General features: G+C 40.9%; 2 protein-coding genes and 1 long non-coding RNA gene across 6 annotated transcripts in view; 2 read left to right on the top strand and 1 right to left on the bottom strand.

The window, feature by feature from the left end:
- Positions 1-5761, top strand: part of LOC124257355 (methyltransferase-like protein 27) — a 37577-nt gene extending 31816 nt beyond the window's left edge. For 2 of the 4 annotated variants that reach the window (XM_046691398.1, XM_046691397.1), the window contains exons 4-6: positions 3034-3169; positions 3595-3693; positions 4371-5761. In XM_046691398.1, coding sequence (XP_046547354.1) covers positions 3034-3169; positions 3595-3693; positions 4371-4540 — 405 coding nt within the window. In that variant the 3' untranslated portion in view covers positions 4541-5761. Of the gene's footprint in view, positions 1-320; positions 450-3033; positions 3170-3594; positions 3694-4370 lie in introns of all 4 variants that reach the window. The other 2 variants (XM_046691396.1, XM_046691400.1) reach the window with 2 other exon arrangements.
- LOC124257356 lies at positions 2932-11441 on the bottom strand. The gene is made up of 3 exons (XR_006893254.1): positions 11387-11441; positions 7150-7200; positions 2932-3261 (listed from the first exon to the last, which is right to left on the bottom strand). It is a non-coding gene; the product is annotated as an uncharacterized LOC124257356 (long non-coding RNA).
- Positions 11442-12070: 629 nt separating this feature from the next.
- LOC124257434 (methyltransferase-like protein 27) lies at positions 12071-17479 on the top strand. Its single transcript, XM_046691485.1, has 6 exons — positions 12071-12319; positions 13394-13530; positions 14221-14349; positions 15398-15533; positions 15691-15789; positions 16320-17479. Exons 2-6 carry the CDS (start codon positions 13402-13404, stop codon positions 16493-16495), a joined length of 669 nt encoding a protein of 222 aa, XP_046547441.1. The 5' UTR covers positions 12071-12319; positions 13394-13401; the 3' UTR covers positions 16496-17479.
- The last annotated feature ends 4511 nt before the right edge of the window (positions 17480-21990 follow it).

A 21990-nucleotide genomic window follows, 5' to 3' on the forward strand; every position in this document is an offset into this window, starting at 1 on the left:
AAGTGTTGGGTACAAAAGTTCACAGTGCAATACTACAATGTCCATGAGTAGTTTGTAAAGGCGCTGCCTATGACGATAAAAAGCAATCATATGCCACAGGTGTAAGTGACTTGAGTTTAACGCCGCTTTAGAGTATTTAAGTAAGATCAAGTCAATGTGGGAGGGAAGCCCGAAGTAATGCAGGTCTAAGTCGTTTTCCAGTAAAGGCATATTGACATTTTGTAGTGTTATGATTAGTGTTTGAGTGAGTGAGTGAATTGTGTTTAATGATAAAATAATCAAATTATATATTAATTTTGTTGACACATTTATGTTTTCAGATGCAAGCTATACACGGTAATAGCTTGCAGAAGTGGATGGCGGAGAGTCTAGCTGCTCTATATACCCACAACCGAAAATCTGTCTCCATCTTGGATGCGGCTGCAGGGACGGGCTTGGTCTCTTGTGAGGTAGGTTGTGACATCTGCTGTGGATGGGAATACATTTACATACTGACCTCAGTTGTGAAGGGAATACATGCATATGCTGACCTCTGATGAAGAAGGGAATACATGTACATACTGACCTCTGTTGTGAAGGAAATGCATGTGTATACTGACCTCAGTTGTGAAGGGAATACATGTATATAATGACATCTGTTGTGAAGGGAATACATAGAGAATACTACACGAGGTCTCATTACATACGAATTATACGAAACGAGTATCCTTCCTATGGTATCTGACAGAGCGAAAGCGAGGTCAGATAACATAGGAAGGACACGAGTTTCGTATAATTCGTATGTAATGAGACCGAGTGTGGTATTTTATATAATTATCCACGTCTTACATGCATTAAATTGACAAAATAGCGTATTTTTGATATTTTTATGGTTTCAAACCGCAACCGGTTTCATAAAGAGGTTGCGGAAGAGTTTTGTACTGTAGTACAATATTTGCATGACGTCACACTGTAATGACGTCACTGTCTTGGTAACCGACGTCACGATGCATGTCAGTTGTCATCGCCTCGTACAGCCTCCTACAGCCTCCTACAGTAAACTACTCCGTAGCACCTTGTTTCTTGGTTTGCAGTTGCTTCATTCGGCTAACATCACTGGTGGAAACATTGCGTTTATGTTTTTCGGTGGATATAATGTCTCAGCTCGACTCACAATTAACAGCGACACGGCAACGTTCGCAATGTTTAAATTCCCACAATGCATTAAAGTTGTAGAATGAATGAATACACGTGTTTGTTATGAATGAAAAAATAGTTACGTCTGAATGTGACCTAATTGAGAGGTCATCGGTTATCCAATCAAATCATTAGAATCTCAGGTCAAGTCGTTACGACACAGGTCAACGCGATACGACACTCGTGTGACGTACGAGATTAGTATGCAACTACCCATACGTTGACCTCGTGGGTAATAAATGTGTATACTCTCCTCTGCAGTGAACAATGTATGCTACTCACGTTTTGTCCAAAGTCATCCAACGTAAAAAGATTAAAACACCTCGCAACACAATGTTTGGGAAGTCCATCAGGACCTTATGTCATGATGAACAGACAGACACACGAAGTCGTGGGCACGAAGTGCTTGACAAACAGTGTTAGGGTGTTTCGAAACAAGCCTGTTACCTCAGATCACAGAAGTGTGGATTGTAGCAAGTAAAACAATTATGCCAGGTGTGTGCTACAGGAGACGCATTTCCAGCAGAGGTCAACTCGATCACCAGGCCTCAGCACGAGCGAATACACGTGGTATGATCTGCAGATGGCCCCACGACGTTCTGTCATTTCAGCAAGTATACTGGACGTTGGCCTCATAAGGGATCCCATATATACTGAACAACAAAAGTTTAGCACACTTTTGTTACATTTATATACAAAAGAATGATATGACACAAAATACTGAAATTTGGCCCAAACGTGAACACATGATGACACACTTGAGTGCCATTAAACTTTACTCGATTGTTGGACCGTTGTAAAAACCAGGATGGTGCACGTGCATATCGTGTTTATGCCCATCGGCAGAAAAATCATGCAAACTGGGGTGTATAACAGGGTTGACATGACACACTGGAGTATCAGTGTACAAAAACCGCAAAGAATTGTTCAGTTTGAAGCATGGGTCGTCGGCCTGGAATGCCAGAAAATCAACGCAATGAAGCCCTCGGACGACTACGTGCTAGCCACCAAGTAAGAGACGTCGCCAGGCACTTCCAAGTGCATTACAGCACAATTATTCGTCTGCGGCAACGGGTCCAACAAACTGGCCAAGTTAGAGACCGACCAAGGTCAGGAAGGCCTCGTTCTACCACCCCACGGGAAGACCGCATCATTGTGACGTCATCAAGACGACACAGGTTAACAAGCGCCCCACGTCTGGCCAACGAGCTGCGGCAAGCTATGGGTACACACATTCACCCCCAGACAGTCCGTAGACGTCTCCATGCAGCAGGTCTACATGCCCGACGTCCGGTTGTAGGCGTTTTTGTCATTTGGAACGTTTCACCCCTACCCTACAATGTGTAACGTCAGCTTGACGTCCTGGATTGAACCCGTCTTTTGACACTTCCATTGTGCGGTCAAATGGTCACTCTATTCCTATGCGTAATGAATTATAACATCAAGCGTTACTTGTTGAAAATTAAATATAATTTCCAAAAATGTGCTAAACTTTTGTTGTTCAGTATATGTTTTAGTGATTTTTTGTTTATATCTCAAATCACATCAGGCACTCTCATTTTGAAAGTCCACTTTTCTTCGCAGCAACCCCAGCACACACAACGCGAAGAGGTCGACAGATTTGATACTTTGGTCTTTCCTGTCAAGCCATGCTATAACTGGAATATCATTTAAGGTGGTGAAACACAAAACTCACTCATCCTTGTTCCTGATGAAAGCTCGAACCATGGAGGCACATAATTAAAAAGATGACTCCATGTTTGTCGCAGTTTTATTGATTTCCCTTTTCAGTGCGACTGAACTGGCAATGTTGTTAGCTGATGGACGATAGCCCTATATCGTTTGTATATTTATCAGATGCGAAAACAAGGATTCCTACACATTGATGGTCTGGAACCATCAGAAAGGATGCTGGAACAGGCCAAGAAAAACAACTTATATGAGAGATATATCTGTGACATTCTTGCTGACAAGACTCTGGACATTGCTGACGGTGAGAGTAGAAACGCTTGAGGTAGACACTGTTTCACTACATGAGGTAGACACAGACACCAGAAGTACATACAGCCGGCTTCGTTGAGAGGTCTACAGCGCAGATAGAATACATTGGTAGTTGATGTGAAAGAATATTTGTTAACATGAAGAAAATATCATCTTTCTGTCAACAGCATCGAGTACAATATCCTCTGTATCTGAAACATATTAGGACGTGTGTGGAATTTTACAACAATTTGATGCCCGGTTCTAATTATTAATGTGTATGATTCCGAACAGATCAGCACCACTAAATGAAGACTTGAATGGTCAATTCTTTTACCGCATCTCATGGTCATTTCAAAACTAGTGCAGACTTCCTTTTTGTGAGTTGCCCATACATGTCTTTTACCCGATATTACCAACATTCCTTGTTTTTTGCAGACACATATAATATAGTGACTGTGGTCGGTCTCAGCTCTGAAATATTCTCTACATTGCCCATCAAGGCATTCGAGGAGCTGGTGCGTATCACGAAATCAGGTAAAATCAAATAGTACAGATTTTTCTGAGTGGCGTAAACCCTATATTTCTTATGAGGTATCCATGTGGGTATCAGATTCAGATTCAGATTCAGTTTATTCGGTAATTCTGGCCTTAAGGCCTACATTACAATTGTTGATGTTACAAAATACTATGCAAGTCACGTGAACATATGGTTACATTCATGGTTACATTTATGGCTACGCACAGTGAAAACATGCTTGAGATAAATTGCTACAGACTCTCCAGTCATAATATTCTTAGAATTTAACAAATTGGACAGTGAATGTTTGTCTATTACAGTGTTTGAAAGAAATGGCGTTTTTCGCAAACTTAGATACTTGGTGTATACAAACATGACATGGAACTCATCCTCTATAGCACCTGTAGTACAATTAGAACAGATCAAATCATTTTTACATTCTGTAGAAATACCATGCTTACATGCTCTATTTACACAGAAATCACGAAAACCAATTCTTAATTTACATAAAGCTCTTATCAAAGATTTATCATGAAAATTTTAGATATACGATTCTGGTTCTAGCAACGACTTATGAGAGGCATAATATTCTAAATATCTAGAAGTACTAATGGACATAGACCACTCTTGAATGAAAATATCACATATGGGTATCGATCGACCATTGTCAATATTTCTCTTTACTGTCGTCTAGGAGGCCATATTCTGATGAATCATTACGACTACATCTTCCAAAGAGATGTCCTCCGTGCGAACCTCGCCATTCTTGAGGACAGAGGACTGTGGAAACTAGAGGACAAGCAAATTAAGCCCAACACCGCCCACGGGTTTACTGGTCATTTGCACGTTTATAACGTTTTGTAGTCCAACACCAAGAGAAAACTCAATTCTTTCACGAGTGACTTGCGTTGGTTAAATGGTGTGTATTGCAGGCAGGGTAATGACGTGTGTTAACGTGATATGGACTTCAACCCTAGACCTTCACCTTTCTCTTTTTTAGGCCGTCACATATAGTTATTCCTTAGAGCTGTCAAGCATCAGTGAAATGGAACCGCACCGTCCAGATGATCTTATCATGTCTTTGTTTTTTAATTGAACCTAACTCAAGGTAGCGTCTATAACATTAAACATGAACTGTACTGGTGATTTGGGAATATATTCAAAGAAGACTTCTGCTTCGATTCAATTTTCAAAATATAATAGGGTCTTTGAAACTTAATGAACTTGTGTTTTGGAGTATTTACATTAACAACGTTTCAAACACTGTACTGGTTATGTGGCTCCAAATTCATTTTAACCCCAAGTCTTCACTGAAACATCAAATTCCCCATCCACAGATTACGTTTAACACACTGTGGCAGGTATGAGTGATGGTTATATTGTTATGAGGGTGTGGTTTTGTTAATGGTGATGTCACATTGATATACTTTTAGTTATTATGGGTCACACAATTTTAGCGCTGCGTGTGGATTTCAACTAACACCTTGAACTTAGTATTTTCACCTGTTAAGAGTAAGTTAGAGTTACATCCCCTTCGTTTTGCTTCCGGTGGACGCTGTAGCTATGGGAGGAATTCAGTAATTTCTAAAAAGTGGTCGTGTGGCATGGCGGTTGTAAGAAAAGTCTAGAACTGTATAATAGGTACATAAGGGATGGTTGCTTAAGTGTATGAATGGACTACTGCTTTGAATATACGCTTATCTGTCTGCTAACATTGACGTTTCAAGACTGAGCTCTCAACTGGCCTCGTCCACATTGAACTTTCAACAGCTGTCAACAATCTTCAATCAGTACATCTTTTTTTCTGGGAATGTCAACACTTTTGTGAGTTAATATTTCAGATTTCTGATCCAAAAGTATTGTACTAGAAACCTGTACTGTCATTCATTGTACCGGTGTTTATTCATTACACAACTGAACATTATAGACATCCTCGTCTGTGGTTATATTTTGCTGGTTTAAAGGGGACTCACAAGCCTTTATCACTGTAATTTCCAAACTGTAACAATATGAAGTTAAATATGGGTTTTTTTTTGTAGTTCTTCAAAACCTCTCTAAAATCGGCTTTTTGTGACACAGTCTGAGTCTTGTGCGAGTCTGAATCATGATCTCGTTGAAATGAACAAACTTCATTTCTAATTGATATTAACACACCTGATAACTTTATTATTGTTTATTATTGTTGACAGTTATTATTTATTACCCAATTGCTCTTGCCATTTGTTTCCGGCTGTAGACTTTCAGAGACTAGTGTGACTACTTAGCAATAGACATACAGTGCGTGTTGTTGTATATTAACTCGGCCTTCGGCCTTGTCAGTAAGATGATTGTGGTTAGCGTTGCATATTGATGTTGGTGTCAGAGGGCAATTTTGAATAAAAACTTATACTTATCTGCTTGAGTATGTTATTTGTTAGTGCTGACTGCTACCCAATGACGACAACAGGTAAACTATGTAAACAACAAACAGTTTAACATGGACAATCCAGGGAGTATACAAACTTAAAGTCAACTGTCTCTTTCTTTATCCCTCAATGTCAAGCACAAGGCATGGGAACAACAAGTACCAACAAGTACAACCTCTGACAATTGCACTTACATGTCCTCAACCCGGAAATGGCGGGTGCTAACGGTGGGTCTGGACATGCTTTTCCTTTCCGCAAACAGCTGGTGTCATGACTGATGTTCAGTGACTAATTCCAATTATTTTCAATGCTACTTTCCCACTTTACACCAGATAACTAATGTTGCTTCAAATTAGTTGCGTGATGTTAAATTATAGGTAAATCATGCTTGATAACAAAATGTGTCAGTTGTCCAGCTGTTGCTAGCCCACTGAAATGCAATTGGCAGTTTACCATGTACAACCCGCAGCGTATGTAAGCTCAGAGCCGACTGTCCCTTTCGATCACCAGACATGGCAAGTATCATCTTTTAACGTCTTTGGGTATGATGCTACCGGGGATAGAACAACCATAAACAGTTCGTTATGTTGGCAGATGATTAATCACTAATAATCAAAAGTATCTGCCTGTCGGTATTCCTCTGGTGTGTGCATGTGTGTGTGAGTGCTCGTACGTGCATGCATCCGTGCGTGCAAGTGTGTGTACAACAAAAACATCAATCCTAGGCGGGGTTAGCTTGAGGGACGACCACACTTTCTGTAACCATTGAATAAAGAAGGACCCAACCAGATTAGGATTGTTGGTCTGTCTTTTGGTTTGATAGTACTGAGGCGCTCTCGTGTTTACCTTGCCTGTACTCCTTACTGTTGTGTTTTCGATTGACCAAGAAGTAAGCGTTGAGGAAATGCAAATTTTGCGCCTGGCATCAGTGTGTCTCTTCCAAACAGAAGGCATCAGCAGAAAATGGTCACAGCATATACTAAATTGATGGGATGGCACTGTTGGTGTAGAGTATAATGTAAAATATGATAACTACATATTATACCTGATTAAATGAATTCTACTCACCCACATAGTGGTGTTCTTTAGAAATCTGGCTACATTGACAGGAACCGTCATCTGAGAAGAATGAAGAAAAGACTGGAGGAGAAAATGATGTTTTAAATTGAATACACAATGCTATTTAGAAAGTGGTCAAATGTAACATATGTTATATTTGGGATTACACTTTCTTTTGAAGTACAGATTCTAACTAGAATCTGCACTTTACTAAGAGAGAGTTCCGGATTATGTCCTGCTTGAATCATTCCAGAAATATAGAGAAGGTGATTTAGCCATTTTCAGTGAGAACACATTACCCGAACTAATAACAATATTTATCATATAATCCCTGCATTCATACTTTATTTTCTACCATAAATTAGATATATATAACATATTAGCTTGTCAGCCTATTTCTGGTTTACAGCCACAAAAGCATTACCTGAATTATATTTCAATTAACAAAATGAAATTACCCAGGCATAATTCAAGACAGCTGGTCATAATTGTCAGTCATGACTTATTGTATTATGACGCATTTCGAGTCGGGGTCATCTAAAAAATGTTTTTTTAATCTTTAATCCTCGCAAACACACGATGGCCTGTGCACGTGTGGCATCAAAATTTACAGAACATGCTGGTGGTGTTTAGCAAGGGTAAAAAGAGACGAGAAAGACGTCACATTGATATGATCTGATCATCTAATGGGTCATTCCCCCATGATTGATTTATGTCCACATACATAAACTGGATATGCTTGAACACTCAGTGAGAAATACTGAAGCAAACAGTACAACTCGGATAAATCAACAAAGCATAGCGTGCAATATAGTAGATTTGAATGACGTTGGATAGTCTGCTAAAATAGCTGAAATTCAAAGGTGAGATAGAATATGTTCATGCATATATCGGTGAACTGCGTGAAGCTAATATTGATCTGCAGAAGACAGATTGGATCAAATCTTATGTAAAATATCAAACCAGAAGTAAAATATGAAAGTTGTAGATACACGTTATCACCAATCTGTCTCTAAAATTTAAAAACAAACACACCCGCCGATGTTACCATTGACAGAGTTCATATAATGGGGCCATCCAAACCATGTGAAATAGAACCAGTAGAGGCTAATTTCCCAAACTAAACTAAAGATTAAATCAAATAACATAATAACACAGATAACAAAAATCTGCAAGGTTCAAAGGACTCTCCGATTAGTCTCCTAAGGTAGTTTTAGATCGATGACGTCAATTGATAACACCAATACATCTACGGGTCTACAAATTGATAGCCGAAGGCAGAGTGTGGGATACTCCCTATGGAGTTCAGCCTGAAGAAATGTTTCCAAGTTATGGCGACGATTACCCCAGTTGAACTAATTGACAAAGCAAATATAAATCGGTTCTAAGACTCGACGATGTTATGATTGACCGAGTAAATTACCCCCAGTTGAACAGAGGGACCAAGCAAATATAGGATACTAAAGAGGATCTACGCCATGTTTATGTAATTCCATTATAATATACGCATAAATACCCCCACCTGTCACCTCGCTATTGTAACCAAACTGTATATATCATTTATGGAATAGAACGACCATGTTAATCAAATATCGTCAGCATTTCCACTTTGAGAATGCGATCACGCAAATGATACATGCCCTTGTACTAAAGTAACTTTAATAGGGAATATGTTGTTATTATAAGTACCTCATTCAGTACCGCCATGAGCTCACATATATCATTTACATATATTCAATTTACATCAGTTGATGAGGTCTTCCAAACGGTTAAATATCTGTACGAGTAATGCTATTATGCTACACGAAACAATGGAAAAGAATCGTCTTTTCGTTAAAAAACACACCGACGCAAAATATCAAAATATCCAATATTAAATATTATCATTGATATCGGGTCAAATGTCTTTGTTACTGGCGTCCAAAACTTGGTCGAAATCGGCGAAATTAATTAATGGCAGTCATTGTTCAAAGAATATTTAATTGTTCCCTACTTTCTTTGGAGACTAAAATTTGGAAGCCTTTAACTCTGTCATTACTTCTTGGATTATACATCTGTCTTTCTATTCTCTGGATATTCCTATTTCAAGACAGGATTTTCTAAACCTGGATAGTAATTCATATTTTCATTCCACGTCATGTTATATTACATTGTATTATCATCAACTACTATACATACAACTTTCCACTAGCAACATTATATCGACTTTGCAATTGAAACGTGTCTTCTTGGTGTCAGTTCTTGGTGTCTTTGTAAATTTGTTCCATTCTATGATTCTTTCATGTTTATGTTGTATTTACTCTTCTTTTCGCACGTAGCTATCGACGGGTAGTCCTAACCTAGTGACAATACTTTTGTATTGTACCAAACTGGCTTTTAATCGTAGAGTAAGTGTGTTTTTAATTTATGGCTAGATTTCTCTTCTGTCGCCAATGGCTGAAGGGATGGTGTAAATCCAACTAGGGTCCATGCAGGTAGCAAAATTAATGTAAGTCCCCATGGTCCCTAGTATGGTGATCTCCCTTCAGTTGTTGGCGATCTATAGCCCATTTTTACATTGTATTGTCTTCTTTAATTGGAATATTTTAGCTTTGTTCGCTAGTTTTATATTGATAGCTGTGATTGTCTAGTATTTTTACTGTCCTTCGTCGGCAGGTTTTTATAATAACTATATATATTCTATTACAATGTCAAATGTTCTCGTCACGATATGGCTGAAATATTGCCGATGTGACGTTAAATAATAACTCACTCACTCACTCACCAAACTGGCAGATCGTTTTTTCTAACAGTTTTTCCATTCCCCTGATGATCATGCAGATATAGTGTGTGATAGGAAGATATGCCAGCACATAATGAGAGAACAATACACCGGCGGGACACAGTGAGATGGAGAGCGCACAATAGACACACACTGAGATGGAGAGCGCACAATAGACCCACACTGAGATGGAGAGCGCACAATAGACACACACTGAGATGGAGAGCGCACAATAGACACACACTGAGATGGAGAGCGCACAATAGACACACACTGAGATGGAGAGCGCACAATAGACACACTGAGATGGAGAGCGCACAATAGACACACACTGAGATGGAGAGCGCACAATAGACACACTGAGATGGAGAGCACACATGAACAACACTGAGATGGAGAGCGCACAATAGAGAGCGCACAATAGACCCACACTGAGATGGACACTGAGATGGATGGAGAGCGCACAATAGACCGCACACTAGACACACACACTGAGATGGAGAGCGCACAATAGACCCACACTGAGATGGAGAGCGCACAATAGACCCACACTGAGATGGAGAGCGCACAATAGACCACTGAGATGGAGAGCGCACAATAGACCCACACTGAGATGGAGAGCGCACAATAGACCCACACTGAGATGGAGAGCGCACAATAGACCCACACTGAGATGGAGAGCGCACAATAGACAACACACTGAGACACACACTGAGATGGAGAGCGCACAATAGACACACACTGAGATGGAGAGCGCACAATAGACCCACACTGAGATGGAGAGCGCACAATAGACCCACACTGAGATGGAGAGCGCACAATAGACCACACTGACCACACTGAGATGGAGAGCCGACCCACACTGAGATGGAGAGCCACAATTGAGACGCACACACTGAGATGGAGAGCACAATAGACCCACAAGATAGATGGAGCACAATTGAGATGGACAGCACAGCATGACCCACACTGAGATGGAGAGCGCACAATAGACCCACACTGACGCACAATAGACCCACACTGCGCACAATAGACCCACACTGAGATGGAGAGCGCAAATAGACCCACACTGGATGGAGAGCGCCAATTCACGGACACACACTGAGATGGAGAGCGCATAGAACACTGATAGACAAGCTGGAAATCCCACACTGAGCAAAGTGCAACAAAGTCAACAAAGACACAGCGGGAAGCTTCTGTCATAAGATGACCAATAGACACAATTGACCAATAGACACAATTGGAGGCGAAATAGGGACACACTATAATGGACATTAGACGCAACAGGAAACGCACAACAGACATAATAACTGTCCTTGAAACATTTCTGCCGGAAGATATATGTGTTCTAGCATTGAATTAATTTGCCAGGTAAGCAAATGGGGCTTCTACAAAGGAAGGATTTATATGCTGACATTGACCAGTGTGTACGGTTATAGCGGCCTAGTATTTGGTAGGTCATATGGAAAATTTACGGAGACTGACCTGAAAGGCTCAGTGGAAAACTTCCTCCCGCGTGACCTGATTGTGACGGGCGTTGTGGTAGGCCTGTCACGAGCGACCTGATATCAGACAGAACGTGACCTCTTCATTAGTATTCATTCTAGGTCAGCAGCATTGATTATACAATCAGCTGGCAGTTAGTAGTTCAAAATGTGTGAAGCACTTCATTTGGGCTTTCAACGATCAATTCAAAGATCAGTGAGATTTATCACTCGCACTCATAAAAAGCTCACTCAGCAATTTTGTTTCAGCTATCTTCTTTAAGTAATTGTAATATCGCGTGTTTCTATTTACAGTGGCATAGACAAGAGATATATTTCAAGTAAAGTTGCTGTTTCTATAGGTACAAGTACCTTTGCAATCTACCCAAATTTGCGGAAAACAATCATCATCGTTATCATAATTATATTTATAATCATCATCGTCATCATCAAGTCAAGCAAGGAAGTCTAGATTTGTGACAATTTCAGAAACCCTCATGCATTGCTCTTTACGACAGGTTGTACAAACATTATTTCCTAATCGTTGCGCTTCACTGCACGACAATATACTGACTGACTGAGTTTGGTTTTACGCCGCTTTTAACAATATTCCAGCAACATCACGGCGGGGGACACCAAAAAATGGGCTTCACACATTGTACCCATGTGGGGATTCGAAACCGGGTCCCCGTCGTGACGAGCCAACGCTTTAACCATTAGGCTACCCCACCGCGCCGCACGACAATGTATGCACACGTGATCGCTGTGCTGATATCCTGGAACTGAGTGCACTAAGCGCAGTGTAACTGTAGCCCACTCCATCAGGCTCAACGATCACAAACGGGAGGTGACATTCCACAGCTGCCGCAGCGCTGTAGGCAGATCAGCTGAGACAACTTGACTATCCACATCAGCAACACACTCAGAGAAACAGGTAAGAAGATAGCGGGTCCGTTTAACTGAGGTTCTCACATAATTGCCATAGAGCTTGGTGAAATGAAATGTAGAATTTAATCATATTGAATCATAAGTCAGTGAATTGGAAACATGCGCTTTGAGTAGGATTAAAAAAGCCATGCTGTAAGTGAAATCGACATGCTTACGGTGTATATTTACCATTACACAATACAGTATTTGATCATGAAATACTCGTGTTATGTCCTCTCTCTCTCTCTCTCTCTCTCTCTCTCTCTCTCTCTCTCTCTCTCTCTCTCTCTCTGTTTAATGCCAAGTTCTAAAAGTGTCGGTCTGTCGATCTCCCTCTCGTTATGTCTGTATGTCTGTGTATATGTGTGTGTGGTGCCGTGTCTTTCTGTCTGCGTGTAGTTCATCGACCGACCGGATAGACACTCTCTATCCACCAGTGAGTGAAGGTCGTTACATATAGAATTTCAGTTCGACATGTCTTGTATGATGGCCGATACAAGAAACACTGTTTCGATACTAAAACAGTAATATATAATTTTTTATCATGAAATACCAGAACCTATTCACTACTATCTTCAGGTGAGAGGTTATATATTCTAAACATTTCTTCCACGGGCAAAGTTTGAAATGGTAAGAATCTCAACTCTTCTCTCTGGAACACACACACCTCCATGCCTAAACCTCGGCATGAAATATAGAAATATAATTTTTTTAAACTTTAAAATTAAAATAAATTTGTAAATACCATTTTTTTATGAAACAAGTAATTGGAATTTAGTGTAAACACAGGTGTTTGTAGTATCTCTTTTCACATTCACACGAGAAAATTCGGATTGGGTGAAAAGTAGGTCATTGTCTGAATTGGTTAATGAGACTCATGTTTCGGTTTGCAAAACATGACTCCCATGTTTCCTATTCCCATGTATAACCACCTGGAAATGGCCTGCCAATGAATTATGATAAGGTGTGTCTAACTATTCATTCATACCATTCAAGTATTATCATACCACTCTGTTTAAAGCCGCTTTATATTTAATTCACTCGCTAACTCAAACGTTTCTTTTTAACTTTGTTGGTACAGTCGCAAAGATGACGGACACATACTCCGAAGAAGAAGTGAAAGAAGCACGAAGAGAGTTTAATTTATTGATAGAAAAGGGCCTGAATATTGACACAGTTATTAAGAGATTCGACCACATAAGTGACAAGTACGATATGGTAAATATACCCCAGTCTAAGTAACGTAAAGCAGATCATTTTCCATATATACCTACTTGCAATAATTAAGGACTTCCAGTTGTTACTTGTATATACAGTATATCACTAGGATATTATCTATTTGACTAAAATAGCCCGATAGTTTCAAGGTTTGTAAAGCCATCTTTCCAATCTCTATCAAACGCATAAAATCTAAGATAAAAATATCGACATAATGATACGACGAGTCCGATGAAATACTGATGGTCCTCGTACCGTTTTATAGTTTATGTACCTTCCATATGAAAAAATATGAATAACACATTCAGCAAGTGTTACGTTATTAGTACGAATAACGGTAAAATATGAAAGATGAATGTGAAGCCTGGTTTAAGTACAATTTCCTTTTCTGTACATACATGCTTGAAGGTGGTTCTTCAAATGTTGTAGACCTGTGAAGATCCGGATTAGTCTTCAGTAACCCACGCTTGTCGTAAGAGACGACTAACGGGATTGGGTGGTCAGGCTCGCTGACTTGGTTGACACATGTCAACGTATCCCAATTGCGTAGAACGATGCTCATGCTGTTGATCACTGGATTGTCTGGTCCAGACGCGATTATGTACAGACCGCCGCCATATGGCTGGAATATTGCTGAGTGCGGCGTACACCTAAATTCACTCACTCATTCAAATGGTGTACATTCCTCAGGTGTTGAGTATGATGGACTACAAATTACCAAAATGGTTGGGAGACAGTCTTGCATCCTTGTATCCTGGCAACAAGGAGGAGGTCAACATCCTGGACGTTGCTGCTGGAACTGGGCTGGCGTCAGTCGAGGTAGGTGTTGCATCATTTGTTTTCTGAGATTACAGATGTTGGTGTGATCACAGTCTGAAGATGAATATTTCCGATTCACCATGGGCGAGATTTTGTACCATCGCCGTAAATTAGCCGAATTAAGTCAAAATAAGTTGAATTTTGTGTTGTGATACTTATATACATACTTTCATTCATTTGCAACCTCTAAAACATGGAAAAACATGTATTTTGAGTTAAAGTAAATATTTTCGCCCATGGGCGAGATTTTTTAACATTGCTCTAAATTAGCCGAATTAAGTCAAAATGAGTTGAAATTTGTGTCATGATGTTTATAAACATACACTCATTCATTTACATCCTCCAATACATGAATTCTGAGCGAAACTAAACATTCTCGCCCATGGGCCACTGTTCGCCGGCCCATGGGCAAGCGACTTTAAATTTAAAGTTTTCTAAAAAAATGTTTTTCAATTTTTCATCCTTTGCATGTATTCATAACAACAACATGTTTAATTTTGTCGAATCCCTTGTCAGAAAGTGTCCACAGTGCGGAGAGTTTCTGGACTTTCGTGATTCATGAATTAAATTGTTACGTGCAAAGTAAGTGACACACACACCCCTGCAAGCTGCATGTCATGTACCAGAACGAAATGGGTGACCCCCACCCCAACCCCAGCCATAAATTATGAAGGTCTCTTACAGTTAGAGCCGCATTATGACCACGACCTCATATTGTCCAACTTTAGCCTGTGTTTGAACCAAATACACAACAAGTGCAATTTCGATTCCCCACATAGGTACAGCGTCTGAAGCCCATTTCTGGTGTCTCCCAATATATATTACTGGAATATCACTAAAACGATAACTCACTCATTCATTATACGTACAGATTCGGAAATTTAATATCAGTAGAAAATACCATTCCTCATAAGAAGAATTAGACCAACACTTTCTAAATACAATGACTTTAATATTCATACACGAGCATGAAAACCGGAATTTGCCTTGGTCCCTTTACAAAGGTATTGTAGACAGTTGGTTCAGATTACCTGTGTTATAATTGTAGATGAGGAAACATGGATTCACGCACATTGATGGTCTGGATCCGTCTGAGGGGATGTTGGAACAGGCCAAGAAAAACAACTTGTATGAGAGATATATCTGCGACATGCTTGCTGACAACACCCTGGACATCGCTGACAGTAAGGCCCATCCTTTTTGAAAACCTGTGACGTTTCGCCCCGTATAAATCTTTTATTCGTTTACTTCTTGGCTTCATTGCAGCATGGTTCATGAATCCATTTCTGGCTACTAATCAGTATCATTATTTGTTAATTAGATACATTGTGTTCATTTCAGATACATACGCGGTAGTGACAATCGTCGGCTTCAGTTCCGAATTCTTCAAGGTACTTCCCGTCAAGGCTTTGGAGGAGCTGGTGCGTGTCACGAAACCAGGTGAGCGAGTAAATGACTAGCTGACCTCACTGACTGAAATCCAGCAGGAAACCACATAGACTATATATTTCAAATCCAATCTGGGGGAAAATGTGACAAGTGTGGTTCTCCTTCTCACGTCCACATACCCATGAAGATCCGGGTTAGAATTGATCTTCAGTACCCATTCTTGTCGTAAGAGGAGACTAACGGGATCGGATGGTCAGGTTGGTTGACACATAATTGCGTAGATTGATGCTCATGCTGTTGATCACTGGATTGTCTGGTCCAGACTCGATTATTTACAGACCACCGCTATATAGCCGGAATATTGCTGAGTCCGCTGTTAAGCAACAAACCAACCAGCCAACCAACTATCGTAACGTATGTTTACGTATGGGAGTTACGCTCATCGTTGCGCTAAGAATCCTTAAGATTGCTTAAGGATCTTGACCAAAGTGGAGACAACATACAGCCTCCTTTTAACACTGAATACCACAGGGATGTAGTCATTTGACTGTATGTGTTCTCTCTGTTCCTTGTATCTTCAGGAGGCCACATCTTGATGACTCACTTTGACTACATCTTCGAGAGCAACGTCCTCCGTGAGAATCTCTCCAATCTCCAGGACCGTGAGCTGTGGAAACTTGAGGACAAGAAAATTATGCCTGAAATTGTAAAGGGGATAAATGGTCATCTGCATATATATAAAGTCATGACGAAATGAAAGACAGTGCAATTATATAATTTCCTTGCTGAACTTATGTTTTCCACGAGTCGCAAGTGTTGTTGTTGACTGTGGCGTTATATATCATGAGCTATTTAGTTGGTCATCTTTTTTTAAAGCTCTATTAAGTTTCGGTTGAAGGTTGGACTCTTATTCGTTCAATATCTCAATGTAATTGCTAGTTGACGAATGTAATGTGGTCGAAGTGAAATGTTGAATTACATTTCAAACCTGGTAAATATAAACTTCTTGACTATGTGCACTTCTTACAAGAGGAGGGCGAGAGGTAGAGGCCTGGAGACTGGAATATTGTTTCCGTCTATACCTGAGTTCAAGTAACACAAAATACCTTCACAAATTTACAATCACTATTTATTACAATCTAGGGCCAGAGGTATCAAAGACCTGTCTACCACCCAGGCTCTATATAAATATTGTTTGACGGTAGATGGAATGTTGAGAGATAGGTGTGGTATAACTTAGATCTATGGCGGGTTGATGATTGTGAAGTCATCCAGATTCGTCAGAGAATACAACCAGAAGACCGATCCCGACCTCCCCCAAAATATTCTGTGATACTGGCAGCAACATCACGGATGTTATCAACTTTATACTATCCGGTACCACTCCTCAGTGTCTGTATTCAGGGTGCAACCTGCCAGCGTCTATGACTGTAGCAACACTCTTCTTTGGACTGTTGGGTAGTGTTTCTCTTGCACAGTAGAATCGTATATCTCTTCGACTATCCCGGATCTGAATTTTACCATGAATATGTAGACTCCGTGGATCAATCTTCCAACTTGGATATGAAATCTATAAAGGAAATGAGTCCGACCGCGGATCTGCGACCCACGACGGATCTGTGTCCAGCTGCGGAGATATGGTTTATGCACAAAAGACTATACCCAAATTTGATAATGGAAAAAAGCCAAGTTGACCTTTGATATACAGTGTATATTCTTGAATAAACAAAATATGCATGTTGCTTTTGTGCTCATAACAACAAGTAAATACATGCTGCTGCATTACATACGTAGAAGGGCTACCTCTTTTATGGACCGGTCCACATATACAAGTTGACAGACGGTTGCCGATTTCTCTTTGCAACGAAGGCACAAACTGACTACGGACAGTTTGTTTGTGACGAACGACAGAATTAACAATAGGGACCGTTCATAATTTATGGCTACGGGGGATGGTGATGATTTTTATGGAGAAGCATGTGCAATGTCAATGTCCCTCCCTATAATTCAAGTATAAAGTAAGTGACCCCTGCCATAAATATTAACCGTCTCCTAGCAGATCAGTTTGCTGCAAATTATTTAATTTAAATGTGTCTCCGTGTACTCGTACTCAACAAGCATCTATGCCACGCGTCCCACCTATATATACTGAGTCAAAAAAGAAACTTCACATTCTTTCTTCAGGGCACTATAAAAGAACAAGAGATGGTAAGATGGTTAAATTGTTATTATTTCATTGCTGAGATCTGTGTGATGTACTCGATACACTGACAGTGCCATAATCAGTTCCATTAGGCTACACCGCCGTTCCAAAACATGGGTATACAGAATGTCAAGTCACAAGAATAAAAATGCGAAATTTCTCAGTTCAATATCGTGTATGGCCGCCCCGCGCATTCACCACTGCCAAACACCGTCTCCTCATCGACTGCCTGATGCTTGTGAACACGTGGTTGGGGATTCTGCGCCATTGCTCTTGCAAGGCAGCCCCAAGTTCCTGCAAATTATGAGGTTGGTTCCAAAGACCACGAAGCCTTCTCCCAAGTGCATCCCAAACGTGCTCTATTGGATTAAAGTCAGGGGACCTCGATGGCCAGTCCATGACGTTGATTCCAGCGTTTTGAAGGAAATTTCGTGTCAACATCGCGGTATGCGGCCGAACATTATCATGCTGGAACTGTAGACTTGGGCCATGAGCCACCATGAAAGGAACGAGTTCAGGGGTGAGCACCTGGTCACGGTAAGCAGCAGCTGTGAGGTTTCCACGGATGACCAGAAGTCGGGAACGGTTGTTCCCACAGAAAGCACCCCACACCATGCAACTTCCGCCCCCGAATCTGTCGACTTCCTGTACACAACATTGGGTATACCGTTCACGACGTCGTCTCCAGACTCTAATCTGAGGGTAAACCTGGATTCATCGCTAAAGACGACTCGATTCCAGTCTCTCTGGGTCCATCGGAGGTGACGTTGGGCCTACAGCAGACATTGACGTTGATGAAACGGCGTCAATATTGGCCCACGATATGGACGTCGAGAATGGAGATTGGCAGCCCGCAACCGATTTCGAATGGTCTGTGAGGACAGTCGACCTCTAAACATCTCAGCCCTGGTTCGTGTAGCCGGCAGAAATCTGTCACGTAGGTGACGTAGGACGATTTGACGGTCTTCTGCTCGTGACGTCACACGTGGACGACCCGACCTTGGGCGATCAGAAGTGGTGCCAGTTTGTTGTAGACGACCTCGCAAGTCATACACAGTACGACGGCTGCATCCCATTGCTCTTGCGACGTCAATAACTGATCTTCCCGCTTGCAACATGCCAACGGCACGTTCACGTTGCACATTTGACAATCGTGGCATTTCAAGTACCGTTAGAACTGTGGTTTAAAAGTGTTTTTTTCAATTCTTGAGGCCAATGCAAACACGTGCATATGAAGAAAACTTCGATGCGAAGATCACGTGATCGACTGCACGTGCAAAACCTGATTTGGGACTAACGTCATTTGCACGACGTATGGATGGGTTTGAGTGGGTTTTGCTAACGTTTTTCTAGAGTCGAAAGATAGGGATCCCATTTCGGATACATAGATGTATCATCAGAGAAAAATTATTCATTATTTTTCAAATTACATTTTGTGAAGTTTCTTTTTTGACTCAGTATATAACCGGAAATAGGACATATTTACATGATGCCTTTTCTGTTGGTAAAGAGCGCTGAGCTTGCGTTACGTACCAACAAAGAAACCAGTTTACCTCTTTGTCGCCACGTGCTTTGTAAATCAGGTCAGAAGTTTAGCAAATTAGAGCGTGACACAATCTGTGTCTGGTCTGTTTCTTGTTTCGTGCTGGTGTGTCGTGTTCATATGACATTGTGTAATCGTTACATAACAGATTCATGGATGACTAACACAACATGCCAAATAAGTAACAAATGAAGTTTTGACCATTTCTGATTGTCAACTAATTAGAGATACATAGCATCTCGGATAGGTGACGCTTCGCGCGGTGCATCCAGAATAGCGCCTGACACAAGTCAAACCAGTCGAAACTAGTTTGTAATAACGTCTTTGAGTGAGTGAGTTTAGTTTTACGCCGTCTCAGCAATAATCCGCTATGCAATAATCCAGCTTTATGGCGGCGCTCTGTACATAATTGACAATCCAGTGATCAACACCATGAATAACGTCTCAGAATGGACCCGTGAAGGTCCGGGTTAGAATTGATCTTCAGTATACCATGCTTGTCGTAAGAGGCGACAAACGGGATCGGGTTGTCAGGCCCGCTGACTTGGTTGACAGATGCCAGACTCGATTATTTACAGACCGCCGCCATATAGCTGGAATATTGATGAGTGCGGCGAAAAACTAAACTCACTCACTCACTCAGGTGAGGTGAAATTGGGATTTTAAGTCGTGCTTGAGAATATTTCACTCATATGACGACGTGCATGCGTGTGTATGTGTATGTGCGGCTGCTTGTACTAGCCCAGACTTAAGCTGGTTTTAGAGTGCTAGCCAACTGAGATACCATGCCGCAGTGAAGCATGAATACACCACTCAGACACATTATACTGACTCCGAGCCGACCAGTCCTTGTTGTACCCATAATGCCGAGCGCCAGGCAGGGACCAACAAGTACCATATTTTAACGTCTTTTGGTATGACGCGGTCGGGAATCGAACCCGCTCTCCGGGCGGACGCTCTGACCATTACACCACGGAGGCGGTCCTCACTCACTCAGAGTGGCATTTAGAGGTTGGTGTGGTGCACGGGTGTGTGTGTGTGTGTGTTCTATGGATATATCTTTATTACGATATATTACGGTGTTAGCATCTACATTGAAACGTCGTATTTACTGTATTCTAATTCAACTTAGTATGTAACACGAGTTCTGATTGGTCAGTGCTATAAATTTCCGACCGTATAATCAGCATATACGGTCACAATTTGAAGACATATTCACCAAAACCTTTGAACGTATCCCTACACTATTGGGGTAACGCGGTTTTTCAGGGCATTGTCATTTGCAGAAGCCCTAGATCAACTCCCCTATCCCGCTAAAAAGGATGGAATTTGTGTTAAAAAAGACAAAACAATATCATAAATTTAATTGTAACTTCAAACAACTTACACGCAACGGGCTGTTGACCCAACACTGGTAGATCATGAAACCAGATTTATGACGTCATTATGGAACGTGACGTCACCTGCTGTGACGTCATTTGACAACAGTACCGATATGGGCCCGTAGTTGAGGAATCACCGGGCCATTATCATATGCAGCGACCCGCTCATTTCTGATAACTAGAGGGCGGTTTCACGATAATTCCCTCCATTTTAGCTATTATAACGGTAATGCTATTTTTGAGGGCATTATCATTTGCAGAAGCCCGAGGTCTTCCATTAACTGCCTGACGAAGGAGGGCAGTTGAAAAAGCCCGAGGACTTCTGCAAATGATAATGCCCTCAAAAATAGCATTACCGTTATTATTGCTAAAATACATGGAATTTGTGTTGAAAGGAAAAAGGAAACAATGAAGGAATTTGACTGTAAGTTTACCCAAATCAACTTCTGACGGGGTCGACTGCCCGAATGCATTTACGTCATCGAACAATTCAAGTGACGTCACAACAGAAAGTACGATATTCGACCTTGGCCTTTGACAAGACCATAGCCTGCAACATGTCAAACTATGTCAGTGTTCGGTTTTGGTCCTTCAACAGCCTTAATAGTGCAATTGTTAAGGTTAGCACCAACAAGAAAGCCAATATTACCGCTATTTAAAGCGGGAATTCGGGTTGCTTTGACTTGTTTGACCCAGAATATCTGCCAGTCGAAAGCCAATTAATGTCGAATGAACCGTAAGCCCACGCACCCACTATGACGTCACTTGACAACAGAACTGATAGTGGCCCGTCGTTAAGGTTGAGCAGTCCAATATCATTTGCAGCGGCCCGCAAATTTCTGTTAATGGGAGGGCCGTTTCATGATAATTCCATGTATTTTAGCTATAAAACACTATAATTTATTCATCATTGTCAGATTTAGTCAGTGTGCACATAATAAACGTGTTGAAGTTTGAAAGGAAACTACTTTTTCTGGCGATGGTGTAAGTTCAAGGAGTGATATGATTTACCTTTGACCTTGAAACACTAAGACTTGGTTTAAATAATGAAGTTCTTTCACGAAAAAACAGCGTACAATGAGTTGAATTAGAATGGGGATAACTGTACTGTGTTTAACGAATTG

This window comes from Haliotis rubra, unplaced genomic scaffold (genome assembly GCF_003918875.1).
Source record: "Haliotis rubra isolate DU_JTF1 unplaced genomic scaffold, ASM391887v1 Scf66, whole genome shotgun sequence".
NCBI lineage: Eukaryota > Metazoa > Mollusca > Gastropoda > Lepetellida > Haliotidae > Haliotis > Haliotis rubra.